The sequence below is a fragment of the Channa argus genome, chromosome 19 (genome assembly GCF_033026475.1).
Source record: "Channa argus isolate prfri chromosome 19, Channa argus male v1.0, whole genome shotgun sequence".
Classification (NCBI taxonomy): Eukaryota; Metazoa; Chordata; class Actinopteri; order Anabantiformes; family Channidae; genus Channa; species Channa argus.
The window spans coordinates 19655532-19676456 of record NC_090215.1 but is presented as its reverse complement, the minus strand read 5'-3'; the positions used below and the strand labels follow the sequence as shown (position 1 = coordinate 19676456).

The window sequence follows — 20925 nt, the reverse complement described above, 5'->3', positions numbered from 1 at the left end:
TTAGACCTTTCTCCTAGATGTTCGAATATTCTACCATCATTTTTTTAGGAAATTCCCATGAAAATTGACACAAATTATACACACACACACACACACAAAAAAAAAACACACTGCAAGAACATTCCATGTAAATACTGTAGCAGAAATACCTTCTTCTGTTTCCTCTGCAGATCACTTTACCTTGGGCAGTGCAGCAGGTGCAGAACGCTCAGTCCATCTTGGATTCCATCAACATCCTCCAGTCTCTGGCCAGTCAGTCTCCGCTGGGAGAAATAACTCTGAACCTCGTCACTGTGCCTTCGCCAACATCAGAGCTGATCGCCTGTGGGACTTTGTGAGCACTTTGATTCTTTAGCAAAAGAGATCAGTAAATATTCCCCATTTCCCACCCACTCAGAGAGATCAGAGGTGCTGAGCAGTATGTTGCTAAGTCTACATTAGTCTTAGTTGTTTGGATATCAAAATAAGAGAATCTAGTTTCTACGGTAATTACGGTTTTCATACAGCTCGGCCCCAACAGCACAAAAGAAAACTTTTAGCACTTAAAAAATAAATGAATAAATTCTACATGACTTTAGTCAAAAGGTTTAAAAATTTTTATGACTAGAAATCAAATAGGGAACTTAAAAATGATCATTTTTATACCCTAAATGTAGATACTGAGCTCTTTGGGAGAGATTTTAATGTCCTTTACACAGAGATTAGTTGCTGTAAACACTACATGTAAACTGACATTCGCCTCTAAGCCAGTGCTTCCCCACCTGCTCCCAAATCCCAGGAAGGGGGCTGCACAAAGGGGATATGAAACCAGTAAAGCATGCTCCTGTACGAACTCTGGAGATGCTCCAAATTATCCCAGTCGTCTAAGGAGAATCCAACTTAAAGAAAAAGGAAATCCCCTGTGTGAGGGGCACAAGCTTAAACAGTTGGGAACCACAGCTTTAATCAGCTGACGACTGTTTATACTGCAGCACTAAGGAAACCTTGTCCTCTGAAATGTTACATGTAAACTTTACAATAGAATACAATGGAAAGCATAGCTGAGTAGAGTAGCAAGTAGATATGTATCATGTATCTTCATTTTTTTCCACATTTCGTTTAAAAGCATGGGGTTTCTTGTAATACTGTCATTGAACACAGACAAGAATACTTCACCAAATGGGGGTTAATGGTTGTCTTTTAATAAGAGAAAAAGATTCACACTCTTCATGAAACAGGATGCTGCACCTCACACCGGGGTTTTAGCAGTGCTCGGCGAGGATTGAAAGGACAGACCCGCCCTATGTGACATCTGGTGTATTTTGGTTTTGTGAGGAGAGTGTGTCCACTTAACCTCAACCTGCTGCATGTAAAGACTTACTGCACAAACGTGTAAACTGGATAGTAGTGTTTGACTGCTGTAGAGATCTCGAATGTTTTTAAAATACCTAAAGAAATAGTTTGGGATTTTTCAAGCAGGTCTTAAAGGTAATTTGAGTAATATTTATGCCTCTGAAAGTCCTGCTCACTAGAACAATGTTTCCACCCTGCACATGACTGCGCAGTAAGAAATGAAAGCTATGGTTTACAGCCCTCATTGTGCCCATAAAAATAATTAAAATAAAATAATGCAGTTCACCTGAGACGCATATGAAACAGCAACTGTCTCACTGGGCTTCATCAATTCTGGATCTATCAAAACGACAGCAATTTCAAAACAAATGTCACTATTTTCTTGAGATGCAGTGGAAGGATATGACCTGACCTGATTTAAAGGAGGATTTTCATTGATGAAAACAGTAAAGTGAGGGAAAATTATTAAAAACACAAGTGCACAACCAGGATCTCGCTCTCTCTCAGCCATAATGTGCACTCAGCTGACACCAACAAAGCTGAGGGAACAGATTTACATACAACTGAAACTCTTGCGTGAATCACACACAAATATAATCTAAGCACAAATGAGAGAGTTTGACTACATTTTTTCTGTCCCAAAACCTCAAAAATACTCCAGCTGTTGCATCTGCATAGTACAAATAAGCTTCACAGTTAACTCCATTAACTTAAGTCCATTCACAACTTGTGAAGGAAGCCAGTCTCAACAAACAAAGCAAGATTCTTAATATACCTACGTCACGGCAGTCGAAGGACTATCAGGAAGAAAAGAGTGAACTTGATATTGACTCCAAATAGCCTGTTTCACCATTGAAGTGTCGTGTGTGTGTGTCAGGTGAACTTCAGTTCTTTCAACATAGTCACATTGAAACTTTAAGGGACAGTGTTGAAATCATGAAAAGCTTGAGCGTCCAAGAGTCTCAGTCGGATGCATAAATAGCACTCACGTTTCCATTAAGACCAGCTGGGAAAATCCTGAACTGATTCTTTAACTTTTGAAGATTAATGAAACAAAATATCAAAATGTCTAATAATTCAACTGTACATGCAATGTGCTGAAGCTCAGACTCGTGCAAAGTTCTACAGATGTTCTGTAGATCCTGTTTTGCAGGAGGCAGTTTAATGTGTTGTCAAGCACATTTCCTGCTACAGGTTTATGTTGCAACACTGTTCTGTTCCTCTTTTCAACTGTTTTTGGCACAAATTGTCAGACATTTCCTCATATCTTCATTTCAGAGGTGTGAAAGCCAAGTAAGGTGACACACAGAGGTTACTGCCTGCTAGGGTCCTAGTTTTAAAAACTGAAAATGGACATAAATGTCCCAGTATAAGTGAGATTGGGATTATTATATTCAAGAGAAGCATCTGAGGATGCAGGCAGTGTATTAGGTAAATGTAATGCAAAGTCGTTGATTCAACTACATAATATTTTCTATAGGTGTTAATTCTCAAATTAACAAGCTAATTTTTGTATGATGCAGCATAGAACTGCAGCCACAAGAACAATAGCACAGTTGAATTAATACCTCAGTAAAACAGTTGGACTGAAATGATAGATTAGTCTGACTCAGTGTTTGCTTCTTATACCTAATTAACTGACAACTGGGTCCATTTGTCAGAAAGCTATGAGGTTTTACACTGGCATTTTATAAAAATTACAAATCATGCTGAAGTTACTTTTCTGTTACAAAAATGCTCTATAGAAAAGGTACGCTCTGGTTTTCTTTCCTTACTTGAGTTGTGTAAGAAAAATCATGAATTTTACCGTAGTCAAAAAGACCTGACGAGTTCCTCCCGAAGGCAGAATTTCAGATTTCACATCAGCCAATTACATGCTCTGCATTCTGAGCTTCAACACACTGACATTTATTGCAGCACGTTCATTTTGCCCAGCCCTTCTTGTTTGGAATAGATACAGTAGACACAAGAGGTTCTTAGCGATAATTTCAAAATGTGATTTTTTTTTCCTCCCCCCTTTATTTCAACTGTGTGCTGAGCTGGACCGAAAGGCACACACTGAGGGGGCGGTGAGGTGGTTGCAAGATAGTAGAGATCTACCAAGCTGTAAATGTTGTTATTTATGCATGTTCAATGTTGTTTCCCTGTTCTAGCGAGGAGATGCATTAAAAATAAACATATTCCTAAACTCTGTATTGGACGTGTGTCATAAAAACCACATTTACAGGTCAGAACATAAATAAATCTGGGCTCTAGTACAAACTGGTGCTACTTCTGGGTCTAGATGTTTCCGTTGGCCGGCGAGCCGAGCTCTGCGATCTTGGTGTTTAGTTTCTGATTGGTCCAGTCCTTTGTGATGTCATCCAAGTGGCTGTCAAAATCCACCACTAGCATGTGATCGCCTGACTCCAGCATCTGGCTGGCTATCACCCGGGTCTCCTCCCACTGTCTCAGCATTATCCTGAACACAAAAGAGAGTTTGGTCTAGTATAAAGGAAATCGACAGGATGGAATTAAGCCTGGATCAGCCAGCTCTGACAAAACAAATGATATATGGTAGATTTTTAAACCACTCGGTATTTTAGTGTTATACATAACAATAACACAAGCTGTGGATCACTTGATATCAGAGTTTTAAATGGGAAAGGTGAGGACTCAGTGACTTTGACCAATGACCACCTGTAATATTACATTCACACATCTGGGACAAACAAGGTGGGGGGGGGGGGGGGGTCTCCTGTCCCAGCTGTCTCTTTAACAGAGTTATAATAAAATTGTCAGTGTTCTGACAAAACAAAGGACTTAATCCTTCCTACTCAATCAGAAAAACTAAATGCTGCCATTGGTAACATTCTTCCAGATCCACATTATCTATGACATGATGAAAGGCCAGAAGTGCCTCAGTTTTCTTCTCCCTAAACTGTCTTGGCAGATGAGTGATACAGAAGACTTTTACAGAGCAAACCTTTCAGATTATAGACAACGTAAAAGGGGAAAACTGGGATATAATCCTTCAGCCTAGACAGGAAGACACTTTAATAACCCATTTCATCTAATTTGACATCCGCTTCCCTTGGATTACTAGTTAAGTGATATTTAAAAATGATTATTCATGTTTTTGTTCAAATTTACACTCCAGCTGCCCAACTAAATAGCTTCCATTAGCTTTCAGCTGCCCCTTACATGTGTTTATCTTTGAGGATCCATCTTGAATCTTTGCGCTCATACATCACGATGGGAGGAACCCGATAGTCAGGAGACATCTTACTGCCATCAAGCTGTAAATCGAAACACAGCGACAGACAGGTGATGGAACTAATAACTATAAAATATCTAACATGCACAGAGGATCATGGTGTTTGTTTTACTGACCATTAACAAAACTGCATTATCAAACTGCTCAGAAATCTTATCAGCTATCTTCAGCGCACACGGTGTTGGGCTGTTGGGGGAGAGATTAGAGAAAAGATAGAAAACTTGACCATTTACACCAATCAACACTGCTGCTATTAAATATAAACACAGGGTTTAATAAACTTTTTAAATTGAGAAAAGTTCGGATATAAACAGACTGACACAGCGTCTGCATCCGTTAAAATCTCACCTATTATCTGATACACAAGCATTTGCTTGATAGTATCCCACTATCCTCTGCTGAGTCTGTGAACACCACACATCCACCTGAAACAGGACAATACAAGGTCACTTTATCAATTAGATGTAAAATGTGAATTTCCGGAACATGAGCAAAATCTTTCTCTGCAGCTGAAAAACTAAAGCTCAAACAGGTTAAAGCCTTTAATCCAGGCCAGGACAAAATTCACTGCACCTTATGTAAATTTAAGTGATCAATGACGACAATAAGGCTTCTTATTCTAATACTCATTAATGCATCTTCATGATTGATTCCTAGCAGTTAAAATTAACCTTCCATAAAAGTGTATAAGTCAGCCATGTGTGTTAGAGGGTGTGTTTAATGGTGGTAGTACTTTCTTTGCCATTGAATAATCAAATTAAAATTTTTGTTAACAAATCACTGCACAGCAGTAAAAAATTAAACTTGGTTGCAGCCGCAGTTAGAGCTTTCACGCTGTGACTGAACTGAACCTATGCGCAGGTGTCCTACCTGTGTGAGAGCCAGCTGAGTGATGGGAGCCAGGGGCAGGTGAGAATGCAGCAGCGGTACACAGTCTGTGACGCAGACAGCGCCACCTGCCGGGCCGGACGACAGGAGGAGCCCGTTGATGCTGCATCGCGGGTACAGACAGGCGTGGAGGTACATCTTCACGTAGGCCCGACAGGACAGCTCCACCTCGCCCATGATAACTGGGGACACCCACAGAGACACAGGCACTGAGAACTGGGCTTTTTGTGTCTGTGTGTGGGGGGGAAACACAGGCCAAAAGCGCTCAAGCAACACGTATGAAAAAAGACTGGTGCTTTCTTACAGACGTGACAACAACAGTGGTTCTTCAAAGCAGCACATTCACCACAGACCAGGACACAAACGCTTGTTTAACGTGGACGGAACATTACCGCTAAGCGGCGGCGGTTGGTGGGTTTACAGGAAGCCTTAGCACACGCGCTAACCAAAGCCAGCTGCATGCAGTCTTACCTGACAGAAGCGAATTAAATACCGAAGATGTAGGTTTCAGAGGCGAAAACGTATTCAAATATTTTCTTTAAAAGTTAGAGGAAGTTTTTAAATGATAAGAAAGATGCACCGGCAACAGTAACTGATTCACTGCACAGCTAACAAACAGCGTCTAAACAGCTACTTCCGGTCTCGCCCAAAAGTGTTAATTGTAATGATGCAATTGGCTGGGACCTTGACACGCTATATTGCGATTGGAGCATCAAGGTGCCAATCATTTTTGCATCCTTCCTATCAAATCCTAGAGTTGTGTGGCGCTGCTCCCTCTAGCGCACAGGAGGTAGTATGACACATCCATTTGGTTGCGCGTTAAACCGCATTATATCAATTTTCTTCAAACATATTTTTAATATAAAAATGCTCCATAACGTCAGTCTGCAGTTTCCTTGTAAAGGTTTCTTTGATCGAGGCTATCAATCAATCCTCTATTCAACCAGAGAAGACAATCTGCTTGTCTTATTAAAGTTTTATTAAATTCTCATTTATTGTGATTTTATAATAACAGCAAAACCTGGAACCTTGAGTGATGCTGTGTGGATTGAGGTTTCCCGTCATTATTCTCTTATACTGATTCCCCAAAGTTGCATATTTTAGATTGAAGGGATAAAAGCTGCCTAGCTGAAAGCTGGATAATTTGGGCATGGGGCTCATTTCACACATTTTCATGTAGCGGGCATTAGTATTTAGAGATGCTTTGGTTTTGCTATCTGAGCACAGGGGTAAACATGATTAAACATTGTAAAATGGGGACATTGTGTTGCTGTCCTGGATTGAGAGTACACAGACAAGTGCTTCGCAGAAAGCCACAGGAGATCCTCTCTCCCAGTGGCCAATAAACTGTTCAACTTATCCCCTAATGGACAATTTGCATTGCTTTTATTTCATTTATTATTTTTATTTCATTTATTTTTACTCCTCCAGCTGTTTTTTTCTTACTTGTTGATCAGTAGTTTGTACTTGTTTATTGTCTTGGTTTGGTGCATGTTCTTTTCCTTTCTTTTCTACTTTCATGCAGAGAGCAGCTTTAACAAGGCAACAAAATTTCCCCTAAATAAGTAAGTAAAATAAGTAAGCCTTCACAGTGCACCTGTAAAAGTATCTGGTCTACTTCATCAATAATATTTTGTCCAATTAATAGGCCACAATACATTTTTAATTCATATTATTTAAGAAGTTTTAAAATAATGGTTTCAGTCAATATCCAGAAGAGGGCAGAATAAACTAAGCTCGTCAAGAAACAGATGTAAGAGTAGTAAACAACTTTCTGTCTTATGTGGTTTATTTGTTGTTTTTACATCCCCACAGTTCTTGTCTCAAAATATATACATTTTACATGAATAATTTTTTGTTGCAAATTAGGTCTCTAATTTGTCCAGGATATTTGGCTAACGCTAGCGTGCAATACATTTTTTTTTGTCATTTTGCAGATTACTCTTAGAAAAAACAATTATAAAAACCTGGCAGCTGTTTGTTAATTATAAAAAAATAAATTTCTCTGTGTAAATCTAATCAAGTTGGATCAAGCTTAAAAACAACGGGCCTCATTTTTTTCAATAGATCCCATTTGTCATGAAGCTACCAGCCATTATTCTGATCTATTCTGTCTTTTTTCCATTTCTTTCTCAGTTACTTTTATTCTTCTACTTCACATGTAGCTGTTTTAAAATGGTCGAAAAAGACAAAAATCATTCTTAGTCTTTATAATTATTAATGTAATTATAATTAGCAACGCCCTATGACCCTCTCTGTACTTCTCCATCAGCATCCTTTGTGTCTTTGTAGATTTAGAGAAAGCAAGTGAGATGTGTTGGAGATAAAGTCAGAGAGGCCAGATTGAGGTGGTTTGGACACGTTCAGAGGAGAAACTGTGAATATATCGGTAGAAGGATGCTGAGGTTGGAGCTGCCAGGCAGGAGGTCTAGAGGAAGAACAAAGAGGAAATTTATGGATGTAGTGAGAGAGGACATGAAGTTAGTTGGTGTGAGAGAAGAGGATGCAGAGGACAGAGTTGGATGGAGGCACATGATTCGCTGTGGAGACACCTGAAAGGGAGCAGCCCAAAGGAAAAGAAGATGAAGTTTACATATAAATAACAATGTGCTGACATTGTGAGCAGGTTATTCAGAATTTTAGTTTAATTCTCCTTTGTTCTTCATTAACCTCTGGATCGGTCTAGCTATCCATCTAAAAGAACTACAATTCCCTTAAGCATCAGCATTACACAATTTTAAAACTACTTCCTAAAGCAACCTTTCAAAATAAGACAGCCTTCACAAAATTGCCAACAGGAGCTCCACTCTAACTCTACTGAAGGCTTTTACTTTGAAACGGCGGTCCTTCTTCCAGTTTCGGGGCTAATCCCTTCGGAGCGGTAACCTCCAGGTAAGGTTAGTTAGTGCGCGACGATGAGGCTCCGTTTGGCCGCAGCCGTGCTGCTGTCGGCGGCCGCCTACTACGTCTACCTGCCGTTACCGAGCGGCGTGAGCGAACCGTGGAAACTGATGCTGCTGGACGCGCTGTTCCGGAGCTTCATGCAGGCGGTGAGAGCCGAGAGATGCCGGAGACAGGAGACAGGACAGGACAGGAGGACAGGTTGATGACACCAAACAGACTGAGCTGCGTGCTACATGACGTGTCAGATAGTACTTTACCTGATAACTTTCCGTTAGAAAGGAAACAGGGATACTATGGGTCTGTACTGCAGACTGCTATCAAATATCGAGTCATATGGCCAACTTTAGAAGTACTGTGTTGTACTACTCTGCGGTACTGCAGTATACTATAACCTGTCCTACTCTACTGTACTGTGCAGCACTAGAATATCTCCCGGTTACATTTCACCATAATCAGAATTAGAAACTTTTTATTAATCCTCCGCTTGATGGATTATTGTAGTATACAGAACTACTGCGTAGTATTATAAGTTCGTTATTAGTTATTTTTTAATGTACATTATAGTATTGTAAGCAGCAACTATAAAGTACCAGAACATACTGTATAGTAGTATCTCCTACTGTAGCATGTTTTTACTGTACAATATACTACGTTGGACAATAGGGGGGCGGCTGTAGCTCAGTTGGTAAAGGCAGTGGTCCACGGACCACAGTGGTTCGATCCCCGGTCCCGGCTATATGTCGAAGATGTCTCCGGTGAACAGCCCATCCGTCTCAGCTGTGCAGTACCGGTCCAAGCCCGGTAGAATTTGGGGAGGGTTGCGTCAGGAAGGCGTGTAAAACAAAACTGTGCCAAATCATCATGCGGACAATGATCCGCCGTGTCGACCCTGAACTCACAGGATAAGACGAAAGGACAAAAAAAAGAAACTTGTTGTATTGCAGTTACAATACTATATACTACACAGTAGCCTGGAAGATAATAGTGTACCGTATATTATATTTTATGATACTACATAACAGTCCAAACTACACAATACTATGCAATCCTTTATACTATACTATACTGGAATAATATAAAATATATTACTACAGACTATACTTAAATGTGCATTCCTGTACTAGACTGCAGTATAATGTACTACACAATACTGTATACTGTGCTAGAATAGAATGAGATAGAAGTAATGCACTATACTATAATATACACTGTGCTATTCTATTTTTACTAAACTCTGACTTCAATGGACATAAGTACTGAATACTCAACTATGAAACCTTACTGGAAAACAGCATAATTTAATACACTATTTTATATTTGTAGTGTATAAAGTGAGTGACAGGGTGCAGCACAGGTTAACGGCATGGGGAGGACCTTTGACCCTGCTGCTGAACGCGCTGTAAAACACGCTGTAAAACTAGGGAGTAAAACTCCCTACTTGTTATTCATGTGCTCACACACCCAAACTGGGAGTTTGTATGCGTCAGTGCAGCACAACAAGTTTTTACACGAGACAGGTGTTAACGAGTCTTTGCCTGCAGCCCTTTTAATTAAACCTTCCTTCTACTGCCAGAGTCAGAAGGTGTCTCACATCATCCCAAGTCTTTTTTATTGGTATTTATTGTTATTCATCTGTTCTCCTCTTATTTTAAATCTCTGAAGAGAGATTTAAAATGTAAAAATGCAGAAGATTGTTCTATAGAGTAGGAGCCAGATTGTCTAGATTGTCTATATGGCTTTAGGAGGTCGGATAAATAAGGTGGAGCAAGACCTTTCAGTGCCTTAAAATCGACCCTGGCTTGGTAACCAGTGGAGTGCAGATAAAAACGGCGTGTTCTTATCGTGTCTTGCAGTATTTGTTGGAAGACGTATTAACTGATTGTTCTTGGTACTTGTACTTGTTTTTTGTGTCTATATTTGATGGTGGATTTTCTCATTTCTGTATGTTTACATTAGCTTTGTGACTTTAAACAGTGGTTAAACACTAGTACTGTTGTTCACATACAGGGTCCAGGCTGGGGGCCCACTGACCTCTTGGGCCTCTGGACCTGTGCCAGGTACATTTATTTGGTAATGAATCAATAGGTGGATCTGAGCTGACTGCCCACACTCGACCGATAGTTATCCCACCCAGGTTCCCCTGAGAAACTGTGGGGACTCCTGCCTTTAAACTCTGACTGGCTGAGGACACGTGTTTCCTTTAGGAAACTCACTAGTGCATCAAAGACCTGCACAAACAGAAGAGACTGACTGATCAGACTGTATTGTGGTTTTGTGCTGATTTCTTATTTTTGGGTTTGTTTTCTGATTCTGTGATTGTGTGCTTGTGTTTCCAGAGTGACGTGGCTCATGCTTTGGGCCTGTGCCATCGTGTCCGCCTGCTGGACAAGATGGTGTCCTGGGTGGAGGTGATCGAAGCTCACTCCTGCTCCGCCGTGCACGTGACTGACTCCGTGCTGGGTGGCGTGCCCACCCGAGTCTTCCAGCCCAAGAGGGGGAAGAAGCTCAAAAGAGGAGTCATTTATTTCCACGGTGGCGGCTGGGCACTCTGCAGTGCACGTGAGTGTCCGGCTTTTATTTCCTGTGCTGTTTTCCTGATGCCAGTATCTGGCTCAATTATACTCATGTTTCTCATGGAATATTTCAAAAACGTTTCATATTTGCACCAGACTTCTGCACTGTGCAGCAAGTCATGCTAGAAGCCAAACAGTTTAGTAGTTGTATCAGTACTTGGTATTGGCAAGTACTCAAATTTAAATCTCTGTCTGGGGAGTCTGGGAAGAAGTGGTATCAGGACATTCCTGCAAACAATGTTCCAACTCGTGTATTTAATCAACATGTGAGCCGAGTCCGTCACATCCCACAGCTAAATCTCTTTTAGGGCGGAACTTTGTCTGTCAAAATGTCATCACTGTGAGTTGCAAATATGGAAAATAATATTTACGGTGATCTCACTTACTGAGCTGAGCTGCTTCACAGGGATGCGGACGTACGACCTCCTTTGTCGGAAAATGGCGGAGGAACTGGATGCTGTCGTCATGTCAGTAGAGTAAGTTTGGGGCTTTTCTCACATTAAAATGTATTTAGCAAAAAAGAAATGATTGATTTTCGTTCTTTTTATCAGTAAAATCTAGAAAACATTATTTCATGTTGGGTGAAATATTTGTATTTCAATAAAAAGTTGGGAATTTACCAGGTTTAAAAATAAGCAGTGACTGAAGGCTCTGCATCAAAAAACAAGCTAGTGAAATTTTGTAACTTTTTATGCAAACAGATCTTAAAGGCTACACAAGAAGCCAAGGTCAAACTGACTGCGAATAATTTTCAGGAATCTGCAGTGAACTGTGTTACATCAGAATTTAAGCTGGAAGTTTGGGAACACACAGAAAACTCGAAACAAATATGATCTTTGCCGCTTTATCAGTGGGTCTGTGTCATTTAAGCGAAACAAGCGAAGCATCAACGTGGTCTTTGTTTGATTAACCCTGATGTAATTATGTTGTTTTCCTACAATGTGCTGTTGCTATAGTTACCGTCTTGTTCCTGAGGCCGTGTTCCCCGCTCAGTATCACGATGCGTTAGCGGCGTCGCGGGCCTTCCTGTCCCCCCAGGTGTTAGAGCGCTACAGCATCGACCCAGAGCGGGTGTGTGTGTCCGGGGACAGCGCCGGGGGCAACCTGGCAGCTGCAGTGGCTCAGGAGGTAAACGAAACAAACACACCCCACCATGTCTTTCTGTGAGTGGTGGAGACATTTCTTTGATCACACCTTTGTACTTTTACTTAATTTATGGAAGGAGTGAAACTCTCTGAGGCATCTTAAGATGATTATTGGTGCAGAAAAGAAGAAAAATCTACAGTGATTTAAATTCAGTCCTCTACTATATGATACTTGATGTCCTCTCAAATGAGACGTAAAGGGAGGAGAAAATTTTTATCCCAGTGAGAGTTTGACGTGTTTTCAACTCATCCTCAACTGCTTTTCCCATTTTTATCTGCCTCTGAGTTTCTGAAATGTAAACGCTCCTTTCACATTGTAACAACTCTCTCTCTCGAAATCTATTTAGTTTGTTCTTTTGTAGCAATTTTGTACTTGTTTTAAATAATATCTGTCTACTAGATCAGATTCCTTTAAGAACCAGATGGTTTGAGGATTCTCGATCAGAACATCTGTTGATGATTCCTACAGCTCTTTTCTATCAAAGTGGCTGGAAACTACTAATTTAGTCTAATTGAACTAAACTGATTTATGTCAAATTTATTTTTTAGTGGTAAAATGTGGACCATAAGTGTAAAGCAGCATAATATATAAAGTAGAAATACCTTGAAGTTGTGCGTATTTACAGTACTCGAGTAAATGTACTGAGTTACATTGCTGCTTGTGTCCACAGCTCGGCTCGGACGACTCTCTGACCGTAAAGTTCAAGCTCCAGGCGTTGATCTACCCGGTGCTGCAGGCTCTCGACTTCCACACCTCGTCCTACCAGCAGAACCAGGCTGTGCCCATCCTCTACAGGCCCATCATGGTCCGCTTCTGGCTGCAGTACCTGGGCGCCGACCCCTCCCTGGAGCCCCTCCTGCTCGCCAACAACCACAGCTCCCTGGACCAGCCGGCCCTCAGCGCTCAGACACGCTCCAGGCTCGACTGGATCGCTCTGCTCCCAGGTGAGCGCAAGAAGCACTTCCGACCTCTCGTTAGAGCGACTGGGTCGCCTGAGGTGGTGGACAAGGTGCCGGCGCTGATGGATGTCAGGGCGGCGCCGCTGCTGGCAGACCAGATGGTTCTGGGGAGGACACCTAAAGCATACGTGATGACGTGTGAGTTCGACGTGCTGAGGGACGATGGGCTGATGTACGCCAGACGCCTGCGGGATGCCGGCGTCACAGTGAGCAGCGACCACTACGAGGATGGTTTTCATGGCTGCATGGTGTTTTCTTTCCTGCCCATGAAGTCAGACGTTGGACAAAGGAGCATGAACAACTACATCCGCTGGCTGGACCAGAACCTCTAGTCACACTGCTCCAGATCCTTCTGAACCACGTGCTTCGGGGACACTAAGACCGGAACAGTCGTCTGATATGTGAGCGCTCGTTGTTGGGCGGAGAAACATGTTTGGTTTCACAAATATTATCAGTGTAAGAGCAGAGCGGGAAAAGGGTGGAATCTGCAACCCAGAGCAAACACAAGCTGCTTTAAAAATACTGAGACGCATCATTCACATGTCGACCATCATTCGTTTTCCAGCCGTTTGCAAAACATACAAACAGAATGCAATTAGCCGCAAAACATCTGAAATCTTTATTTATTGAAAATAGTACAAAGACAACAGCTTTGTTATGATGATGGCATCAAAATCAAAATGAGCAAATGCTTCCTTTCAACCCTGTATTTCAGTAAATGTAGGGTTGAAAGGATTTTTTTTTTTTTTTTTACACAGGCCTGGAGTTTCAGTCTCGAGTTTAAACACAAAGGGACAATTCAGGGCCAGTCCACAGCAGAAACCTTCCTTAGAGGGGAAAGCAAACGCAGTTTACTGTCGTGGACGTTTATGTCCCTAACTGAACCGTGTGGATGTGTAACCAGTCTAGATAAACACAGGGTGAAGTCAAACACGAGGGTGGTCGGATGGACCAGACTGATAATTACCACCACTAAAGCCACAAACCAAATCGTTTCCAGTCAGACGTAACCAAAGACAGTGACGCCGTCATACGTTTCCGCAAGTTCAGTGCAAACCTTCGCTAAATGTGCGGCAGGTTTGTCTGTAAAGTAAAACTAAACTAAAAATGTAAACAACATATTAAAAAGCAAAAAGTGAGTGAGTCTCACTAATAAAGAGAACCAGAGATTTACCCAAAGATTTGATTCTCACTTTTAGCAGCTAAACAGCAAATGAAGTAAACACTGCAACTGGACTGTGATCGATTCAATTTCAGGGAAATGGCCCCAGATTCTTCTCGATCACAGATGTCAGGCGATTGATTCCTGCCAGCCAACCACTCAGACAGGGACAAACCCTTAAAGGTTATCAAAGCATGATAAAGTACAGGATGTCCTCTGACCAACAGGGGTGGACGAAGTACTTCTTATGCAATTTGGTTCATTTCACATGGAGCGGAGCTTATTTTATTGATCTGTGAATTACTTTACATTCTGCTGGGTAGTTTGTGAATCTCACACTGGGCATCAGCAAAGTCTGTATTTGGTTTTATTAAGTCAAATCTGTAGTGAAGTGGAGTAAAGTATAATATTTGCCTGTGAAGTGTAAAGTAGCAAAACATTTAATTACCTCAAAATTCAGGACCAGTGCAGGATTCACAAAACAATATTATCAAGTTTACGTAGTTAGATAACTTTTAAGTATTTTTTCAAATACATAAAATGTGTTTAAAGTTAGTGGGAAATTTTAGAAGTAAAAAAAATCAACGTATATCAGAGCTCTGTGGTACTACTGCACACGGCTACTACTACTCTAACTTAAACATAGTGGATACATTTAGTACACTGATATATGTACAAATATTACTAAAGTACTAAGGCATTTCGGTGGAAATAAAAAAAAAACAATCACTTGTAATAAATGTTTAGTTTACTTCACTTTTTGCACATTTTACTGCCTCAAATGTATTTAAAAATGGACAGGATGTATTTTCCCATCAATTTACACACGACGACGCTTTCTCTTCGTCATTATAGGTTGTTGTGTGTGAATGGATGGTGCGAAGAAAATGCTGATTTATCTATTTTAACTATTTTTACTCAATAACAGGGCAGTAAAATGCGTCAAACATGAAGGGGCCCTGCTTACTCGATGTGCTTAATGTAATGAATGCCTAATAAGTAACACACACACACACACACACACACAGCCAGAGTGTGTGTGTTTGGTTAGAGTGGGCCAGAGTTCACAGCTGTGGAAACGCTCTGGATTGTGCAATAGTGTCTGTTTGAAAGCATCCCTCCTCTCTCGGTACTGTGGGGCCAGTGCAATAGTGCTCTCTGAGACAGGACGGCCCACATGGACTATCACATTCCCCCCCCCACACACACACACACACACACACACAGTGCACAAAACTGGGCCTGAACTAAAGTAATGACCTGATGACAGCGAGCGTCAGCCTGTGTAACACTGACTATCAGCAGGCTGCAGCTTATCTGAACGGAAATGATTCCGCACGTGGATTTCTGTGTTGAATAAGCTAATCAGAATTAAACGTTTGGATCAATAACAAAGACTTTTGAATGTTTTAAAGTGCTGTAATCCTGACACCATATGTGAAATTAGGCATTAAATAGTTTAATTGTGTATAAACAAGATTTTAATATGAGTTCATGCAGGTTGTTTCAGTGAAGCAGAAAGACAAAAGTGGCCCCAGATGTCCTCCTGCAGCACTAACAAATCCCATGAAATAGCCGCTTTATTGGCTGCTGCGATAACCTCAGTGGTATGTTGGGGCCTGGGTCACATTTTATCGGCTTTTCTTTGTGGTGAAGTACGTGCTCTACATGTGTTAGCGTGTGGGCACTTTTGTAAAAAGGGGATTTTTTTTCGCCCGGCACTTATCGTGTGTTGGCCGGTGACGTTCCCGGAAACAGTTCTGGTGGGATGACGAGCAGGCGATGCACGGCTCCACCTGCAGGGGGCAAACTCCCCCTGGATCTGACTGCTTTCACCCTGGGGTGGCACAAGTACTCCAACTGCAAATACTCGAGTAAAAACGCAAATATTTCAGTTTCTTTAGGTATCACTTCTATATGGATGAAATAAAGTATTTAAACACTATTAAAGTGATGCTGCTGGTAAGATGAATGGAGTCTGGTCCAGATTTGTTCCACATGTGCCTCAAATAACATTAACCCTCTGGAGTTTGTTGACACGCCGAGCATGTTGTATTTATACCATCATAACTTTGTTAATAAATCATTCCGAGACAAGCTGAGAAAACCAGATGGAAATGCTGATCTGGAGCTTTTACTTATCTTTTCTTCCCGTTAAGATCACTTGAAAGAAATGTTTGAAAGAATTGCTTATGAATATGTGCAGTTTCACTGAAAAAGGCACAAAAATATGTAGGATTGGTTCAAAGTAAATGAAGTTCTTCAAAGCTCAACTTCACATATTTTCTGCTGTTTAGAGTGAATAAACAGTAAATCTGTTTTTTACAACCTTGAGCTGTTCTGTGATGATAAATTCAGTATCACTTGTCCTTGTGCTGAAGCAAAACAGTGTGTGTGGAGTAAAAGCTGCTTTGAGCCAAACTCCAGAGGGTTTATGAAAAACACAAGCAGCAACACACACCAAAGCTAAAGTTCATTGTGTAGAAGGAAAAGTGTGATTTAACCACAATTAAACACCATCATTTAGTAGTTAATCGTTTTCTTCTTTTAGTCTGCATCTGAAAAATGTTAGTAAAGTGTTAATTAAATGTAGTGGAGTAAGTATTGAAATACTCAAGTACAGTGCAGTAATCTCACAATTGCACTTCAGCACTAAATGCACGTAGTTGCTGCACCTTCGATTATTTCTTTTACCTGCCAACAGTTTCTGTTGGACCAGACTTATGAGTGTTTGAACGCAGCAGGAAAAACGTGTAAATCGTGTGTATTAGCATGTTTGTGTTTATAACTACATTATAGCAACTTTATTAAGTCTTTATGTATATTGCTAAGAGATTAAAAAGGGGGGAGGGGCTGTTACTACTTTTCTTCTTCCCCCAACACCTAAATTCTCTCTGCTTGCAAAACTTTTCATTGAATATCACTTTGCTTGACGCCGTCAGTTCTGACAGGACATAGATAATTAATTTTTTTTAAAATACATAAATCTGCAGATTAAGTAGAAACCAAACTCAGCGCAGGTTCCATTTGAGGAGCTGTTCTGCAGCATTTCTCCATGTGGGGTTAAAAGCCAAAGTGCAAAGAAAACAGCTCATTAGCTGCAGCCTAATGACATCCATCCATTATGTGTAACCGCTTATCCAGTTCAGGGTCAGGGGGGTGGGGTTGGGGGGGTGGGGTTGGGGGGGAGCATACGCAGCTGTCATTGGATGAGAGGCTGGGTTCACCCTGGACAGGGCTCCAGTGGATCTCAAGGCCACAGAGAGACAGAGAGACATACACAGACAGACAACTCACATTCACACCTACACAAATTAAGCTAACATGTCTTTGGACTGTGGGAGGGAACCAGAGGCAGGATTTAACTTCAAAAACACTGAACAGAAATGTATGTGAAATGCACATGTGATGAATTCACATGATGATCCGTGTGTTCTCCAACACATAAACCAACATTTCCCACATGGTCAAACACCTACAGACACTTTCGCACGCAGAAACATCTGTGCTGGTGAAACCAATCAAACTAAACCAAACACAAGTGACACGTTACGTACATCACATGCCACAACACGAGGAGATTGAACGGTCGGTTCTGCTGCGTCTCCTGTTCTGTCCGTTGTGTTGTTAACGTCTGCAAAGTGAACGAGAAGTTTGTGTGTAACGTGCAACCTGACATTCGGGAGGTCAGTCAGTTCACCACCTGACCTGCAACATGCAACCAGATGTTTGTGACACAGCTGCAGCTCTGACTCGTGCTCACAAATAAGTCGCCCAGTTGTCTAATTAATTATTAAACTGGTCTATGATTTAAAGGCAAATGTGAAACTTTAAAACATTTCAGTCTGTACGGTTTAAAACATGAGTAATTTACCAATATGAAGAAAATTATCGTAACAATATGTGGAGTTGTTTTTACTTGTTGGTTGAAACTTTCACACACATTTAAACCAAAGAAAAAGTCTACGTGTGTCATTATTTATTTAATTATTTTGCCTGATAGATTTACCTTTAGATAAATTTGTCTTTAGATTTTGTCTGATGGATTTAGGAGAGTCATGAATATTCAACAGGTGTGACAGATTTACACTCCAGTATGTTTTTCAAGTTCTTGGATTAACGTCTGTGATCTGACGCCTTGTGTGATATTGAACAGTAATAAAAACACGTCCAGAGCAGCAGAGCTGCCAAACGTCTCCCATCTGTCACACTGATGAATAAACTGCTTTTACTCTCAGCCTCTCGCTGGATTTCGAAGAAACAGTTTGTCTGTTTGGCTTCGACCTTCTTGAAATTCTTCAAGTCAAAGGAACCGAACCCGTCAAACGATGGCGTGACAGATGGTAACATGCAAGTGAGATCATGTGATCAGACATAGTAGCAGGAACACGCTTCTCCTGACAGACAGGTCTGTGTTTGTGAGTGCTTGCATGCCTGTAGCAGCCAAACCTGCATCTGGAGCACCGCAGGGCGAGCTCAGTGTTTGTCTGCTCAGGTCTAACACACTTAATTAGTGTGCGATTGCCCATCAGGACCCGATTACACAAAACTGTATAAGCGTGTGTGTGTGTGTGTTGGTGGGTGGTTGATCAGTGAAGCAACAGTCATTCTGCTGCCAAGCAGGCCGCATGTGTGAGTGCACGTTCTGTATGGATTTCCACTCAGACATTGTTTTTCCATAAGCACTTAATCCCATTCAGAGTCACAGCAGAACAGAGTTTGTCCCAGCATGCACTGTGTCCACACACCAGGAGCTGGAGGCTTCAGGAAGAAGAGCAACAACACGTCAGCAAGTCCTGAAACAATTCACAGGATCAGGAATCGTCTTTGCTTAAAGAAACAAGCTGAAGCTGCAGATTCCTCAGAGGATCTCAGCGCATCGGACATCAAGGGTCAGGTGTTCACACCGGGGATTAACAACAAAGTGGGACAGCATGTGCGTACATAAAGGAGCCGCATAAATAAATTAATAAATAAATGGGTAATGAGAGGAAAGCAACAGAAAAAAACATCGGACAGCAAAATAAAAATGAGCTTGAAAAGCATTTTGCTGTCACTTTGAAATGTTTCATGAACGTCCATCATTGTCTCCTTTACTGCTTGTGTTACACACCGAAGGTCATTATCATTCATTATCACAAGGAAGTTTAAAGTAAATGTTTACGAACTGCGGCTCGTTACCGGCTGACATGTTTGCTCTCGTTGTACAAATTAACATTTATTCCTGTGGATCCAATTCTCCTCTGCTGTGCCTTCAATGCATCTTCTTTTCATACGAGGGCGACTGTGGCACAGGAGGCAGGAGCAGTCCACCACCAATCCCAGTGTGTTGGTTTGAGCCGGGGATCGAACCAGCGACCAACCAGACACTTCAACATTTGTGAACGTTTCATATGCTGAAGTGTCCTTGAACAAGACACTGGACCCCAACTTAGTTCAATAGAAAAGCGTCATATAAGCGAAGGTGAGTTACCCTTTATCCAGCAGTCCCCGATCAGCATCTCAGGTGTCAGGCTACGTAAGGCCTCCAAGAGACAAAGGAAGCTGGTCTGAGGAGACAGGAAGATGTAAAACGGTCAGAGTGAGTATATGTAGCACAGCAGAAGTTTCCATTGGAACCGTATCTGTCACGAATTTGAAGAGCGGGATGGTTAGAAAGGGGGTAAAAGAGGTGGGGAAAAAACTGCTCAAACTTCAAACTCTGACTTGCAGGAGCAGTTTCCAGCTGCTTGATGAAACTCCATAGTAGAAGATGTTTGAAGGAGAAACATAAATAAGTGCATCAGCAGCTTTTTCTCGACCACAGTCCAGTTTACAGATTATTACATGACCGCGTGTCTGCAGCAACCACCATTATGGTAGAAACCAATGTCTGTGTTCTGATGTGCAGTTTGGAATGTGCTTGGTCTCTTTCTGTTTCAGCTCGTATATTTAGCAGATGATTTTATCCAAAGTGACTTATCTCCCATTGGTCAGATTATTCAGAAGTATGAGGTGAATCTTAACTGTTATGCTGATGATACTCAGCTGTGTGTCCCTGTGAACGTTGGTGATAACTCTGTAATAGATGCCTGTTTCTTTCTGCTTTTAAACCCTGATAAGACTGATATACGTAATTTATCCAAAGTTAGAACGTTGCTGTCCTTCGTTGAAGCTGAGACATTGATTAATGCATTTCTAACCTCCAGAAGGTCCAGAACAATGCAGCTAAGATTCTTACCAGAACTAGGAAGCTTAGTAACATTAGACTCCACTTCATGTGAAGTGTAGACAAAAACCCTGTAGCCTTCAAAATCTTCAGAACCGTATTATATGCTAATGTTCTAATGGTTTGGCCCCCTCCTTCATTTTACATAGGGAGGCCAAACCTTTCGACCCACCTCTTCCTATAATACACTCCAGTACGACTCCACCACCCACTGGGACCTCAATAATAAACAGAGAGTAGAATAATCACTTGGATACCGTGGACGGATTTATAAAGTTTAAACAACTTTAGGGGTTTAAAACACATTTAGGTTTATAAAATGTGAGTCACAAGGGCCATAAAAGCAGCTCTTAAAAGAACAACGTCCCTACTGTGAAACGTGGAGGAGGCTGAGAGCACTAGGAAATCAGAAGATTATCACAACATTGTGGACAGAGTCCCCGTCTCAGGTCTGAGGCTCCTGCAACAGGATAAAGATACGTCTACAAAATATGAGG

General features: G+C 41.4%; 3 protein-coding genes across 6 annotated transcripts in view; 2 read left to right on the top strand and 1 right to left on the bottom strand.

Moving 5' to 3' along the window:
• The window catches only part of irf9 (interferon regulatory factor 9), a 28709-nt gene extending 25184 nt beyond the window's left edge, over positions 1-3525 (top strand). The window contains exon 34 of the mRNA XM_067487020.1: positions 171-3525. Within this exon, the coding sequence (XP_067343121.1) occupies positions 171-338 (168 nt within the window). The 3' untranslated portion in view covers positions 339-3525. The remainder of the gene's footprint in view (positions 1-170) is intronic.
• emc9 (ER membrane protein complex subunit 9) lies at positions 1866-8301 on the bottom strand. 3 transcript variants are annotated; one of them, XM_067486949.1, is made up of 6 exons: positions 5948-8301; positions 5459-5707; positions 4937-5013; positions 4705-4774; positions 4516-4610; positions 1866-3793 (listed from the first exon to the last, which is right to left on the bottom strand). In XM_067486949.1, the coding sequence occupies exons 2-6, from the start codon at positions 5651-5653 to the stop codon at positions 3613-3615; spliced, it is 618 nt and encodes a 205-aa protein (XP_067343050.1). In that variant the 5' UTR covers positions 5654-5707; positions 5948-8301; the 3' UTR covers positions 1866-3612. The 3 variants fall into 3 exon arrangements, with proteins under 3 accessions (XP_067343050.1, XP_067343049.1, XP_067343051.1); XM_067486948.1 differs by having other exon boundaries at positions 5459-5658; positions 5948-8295; XM_067486950.1 differs by lacking the exon at positions 5948-8301 and adding an exon at positions 5781-5941 and having other exon boundaries at positions 5459-5658.
• A 73-nt stretch (positions 8302-8374) lies between these two features.
• Positions 8375-16186, top strand: LOC137105004 (neutral cholesterol ester hydrolase 1-like). Of its 2 annotated transcripts, none has more exons than XM_067486943.1 (5): positions 8375-8526; positions 10717-10939; positions 11360-11429; positions 11910-12081; positions 12770-16186. In XM_067486943.1, the coding sequence occupies exons 1-5, from the start codon at positions 8392-8394 to the stop codon at positions 13388-13390; spliced, it is 1221 nt and encodes a 406-aa protein (XP_067343044.1). In that variant the 5' UTR covers positions 8375-8391; the 3' UTR covers positions 13391-16186. The 2 variants fall into 2 exon arrangements, with proteins under 2 accessions (XP_067343044.1, XP_067343045.1); XM_067486944.1 differs by having other exon boundaries at positions 8438-8578.
• Positions 16187-20925: the final 4739 nt, after the last annotated feature.

Excerpts from the sequence above, each read along its gene's own strand:
- LOC137105004 (XM_067486943.1), top strand. The coding sequence starts at position 8,392 with ATGAGGCTCCGTTTGGCCGCAGCCGTGCTGCTGTCGGCGGCCGCCTAC. Across the intron at positions 10,940-11,359 it reads CTGGGCACTCTGCAGTGCAC|GGATGCGGACGTACGACCTC; the intron begins GTGAGTGTCCGG and ends GCTGCTTCACAG. Across the intron at positions 12,082-12,769 it reads CAGCTGCAGTGGCTCAGGAG|CTCGGCTCGGACGACTCTCT; the intron begins GTAAACGAAACA and ends TTGTGTCCACAG.
- emc9 (XM_067486949.1), bottom strand. The coding sequence starts at position 5,653 with ATGGGCGAGGTGGAGCTGTCCTGTCGGGCCTACGTGAAGATGTACCTC. Across the intron at positions 5,014-5,458 it reads CTCAGCTGGCTCTCACACAG|GTGGATGTGTGGTGTTCACA; the intron begins GTAGGACACCTG and ends GTCCTGTTTCAG. Across the intron at positions 4,775-4,936 it reads GCTTGTGTATCAGATAATAG|CCCAACACCGTGTGCGCTGA; the intron begins GTGAGATTTTAA and ends CTCCCCCAACAG.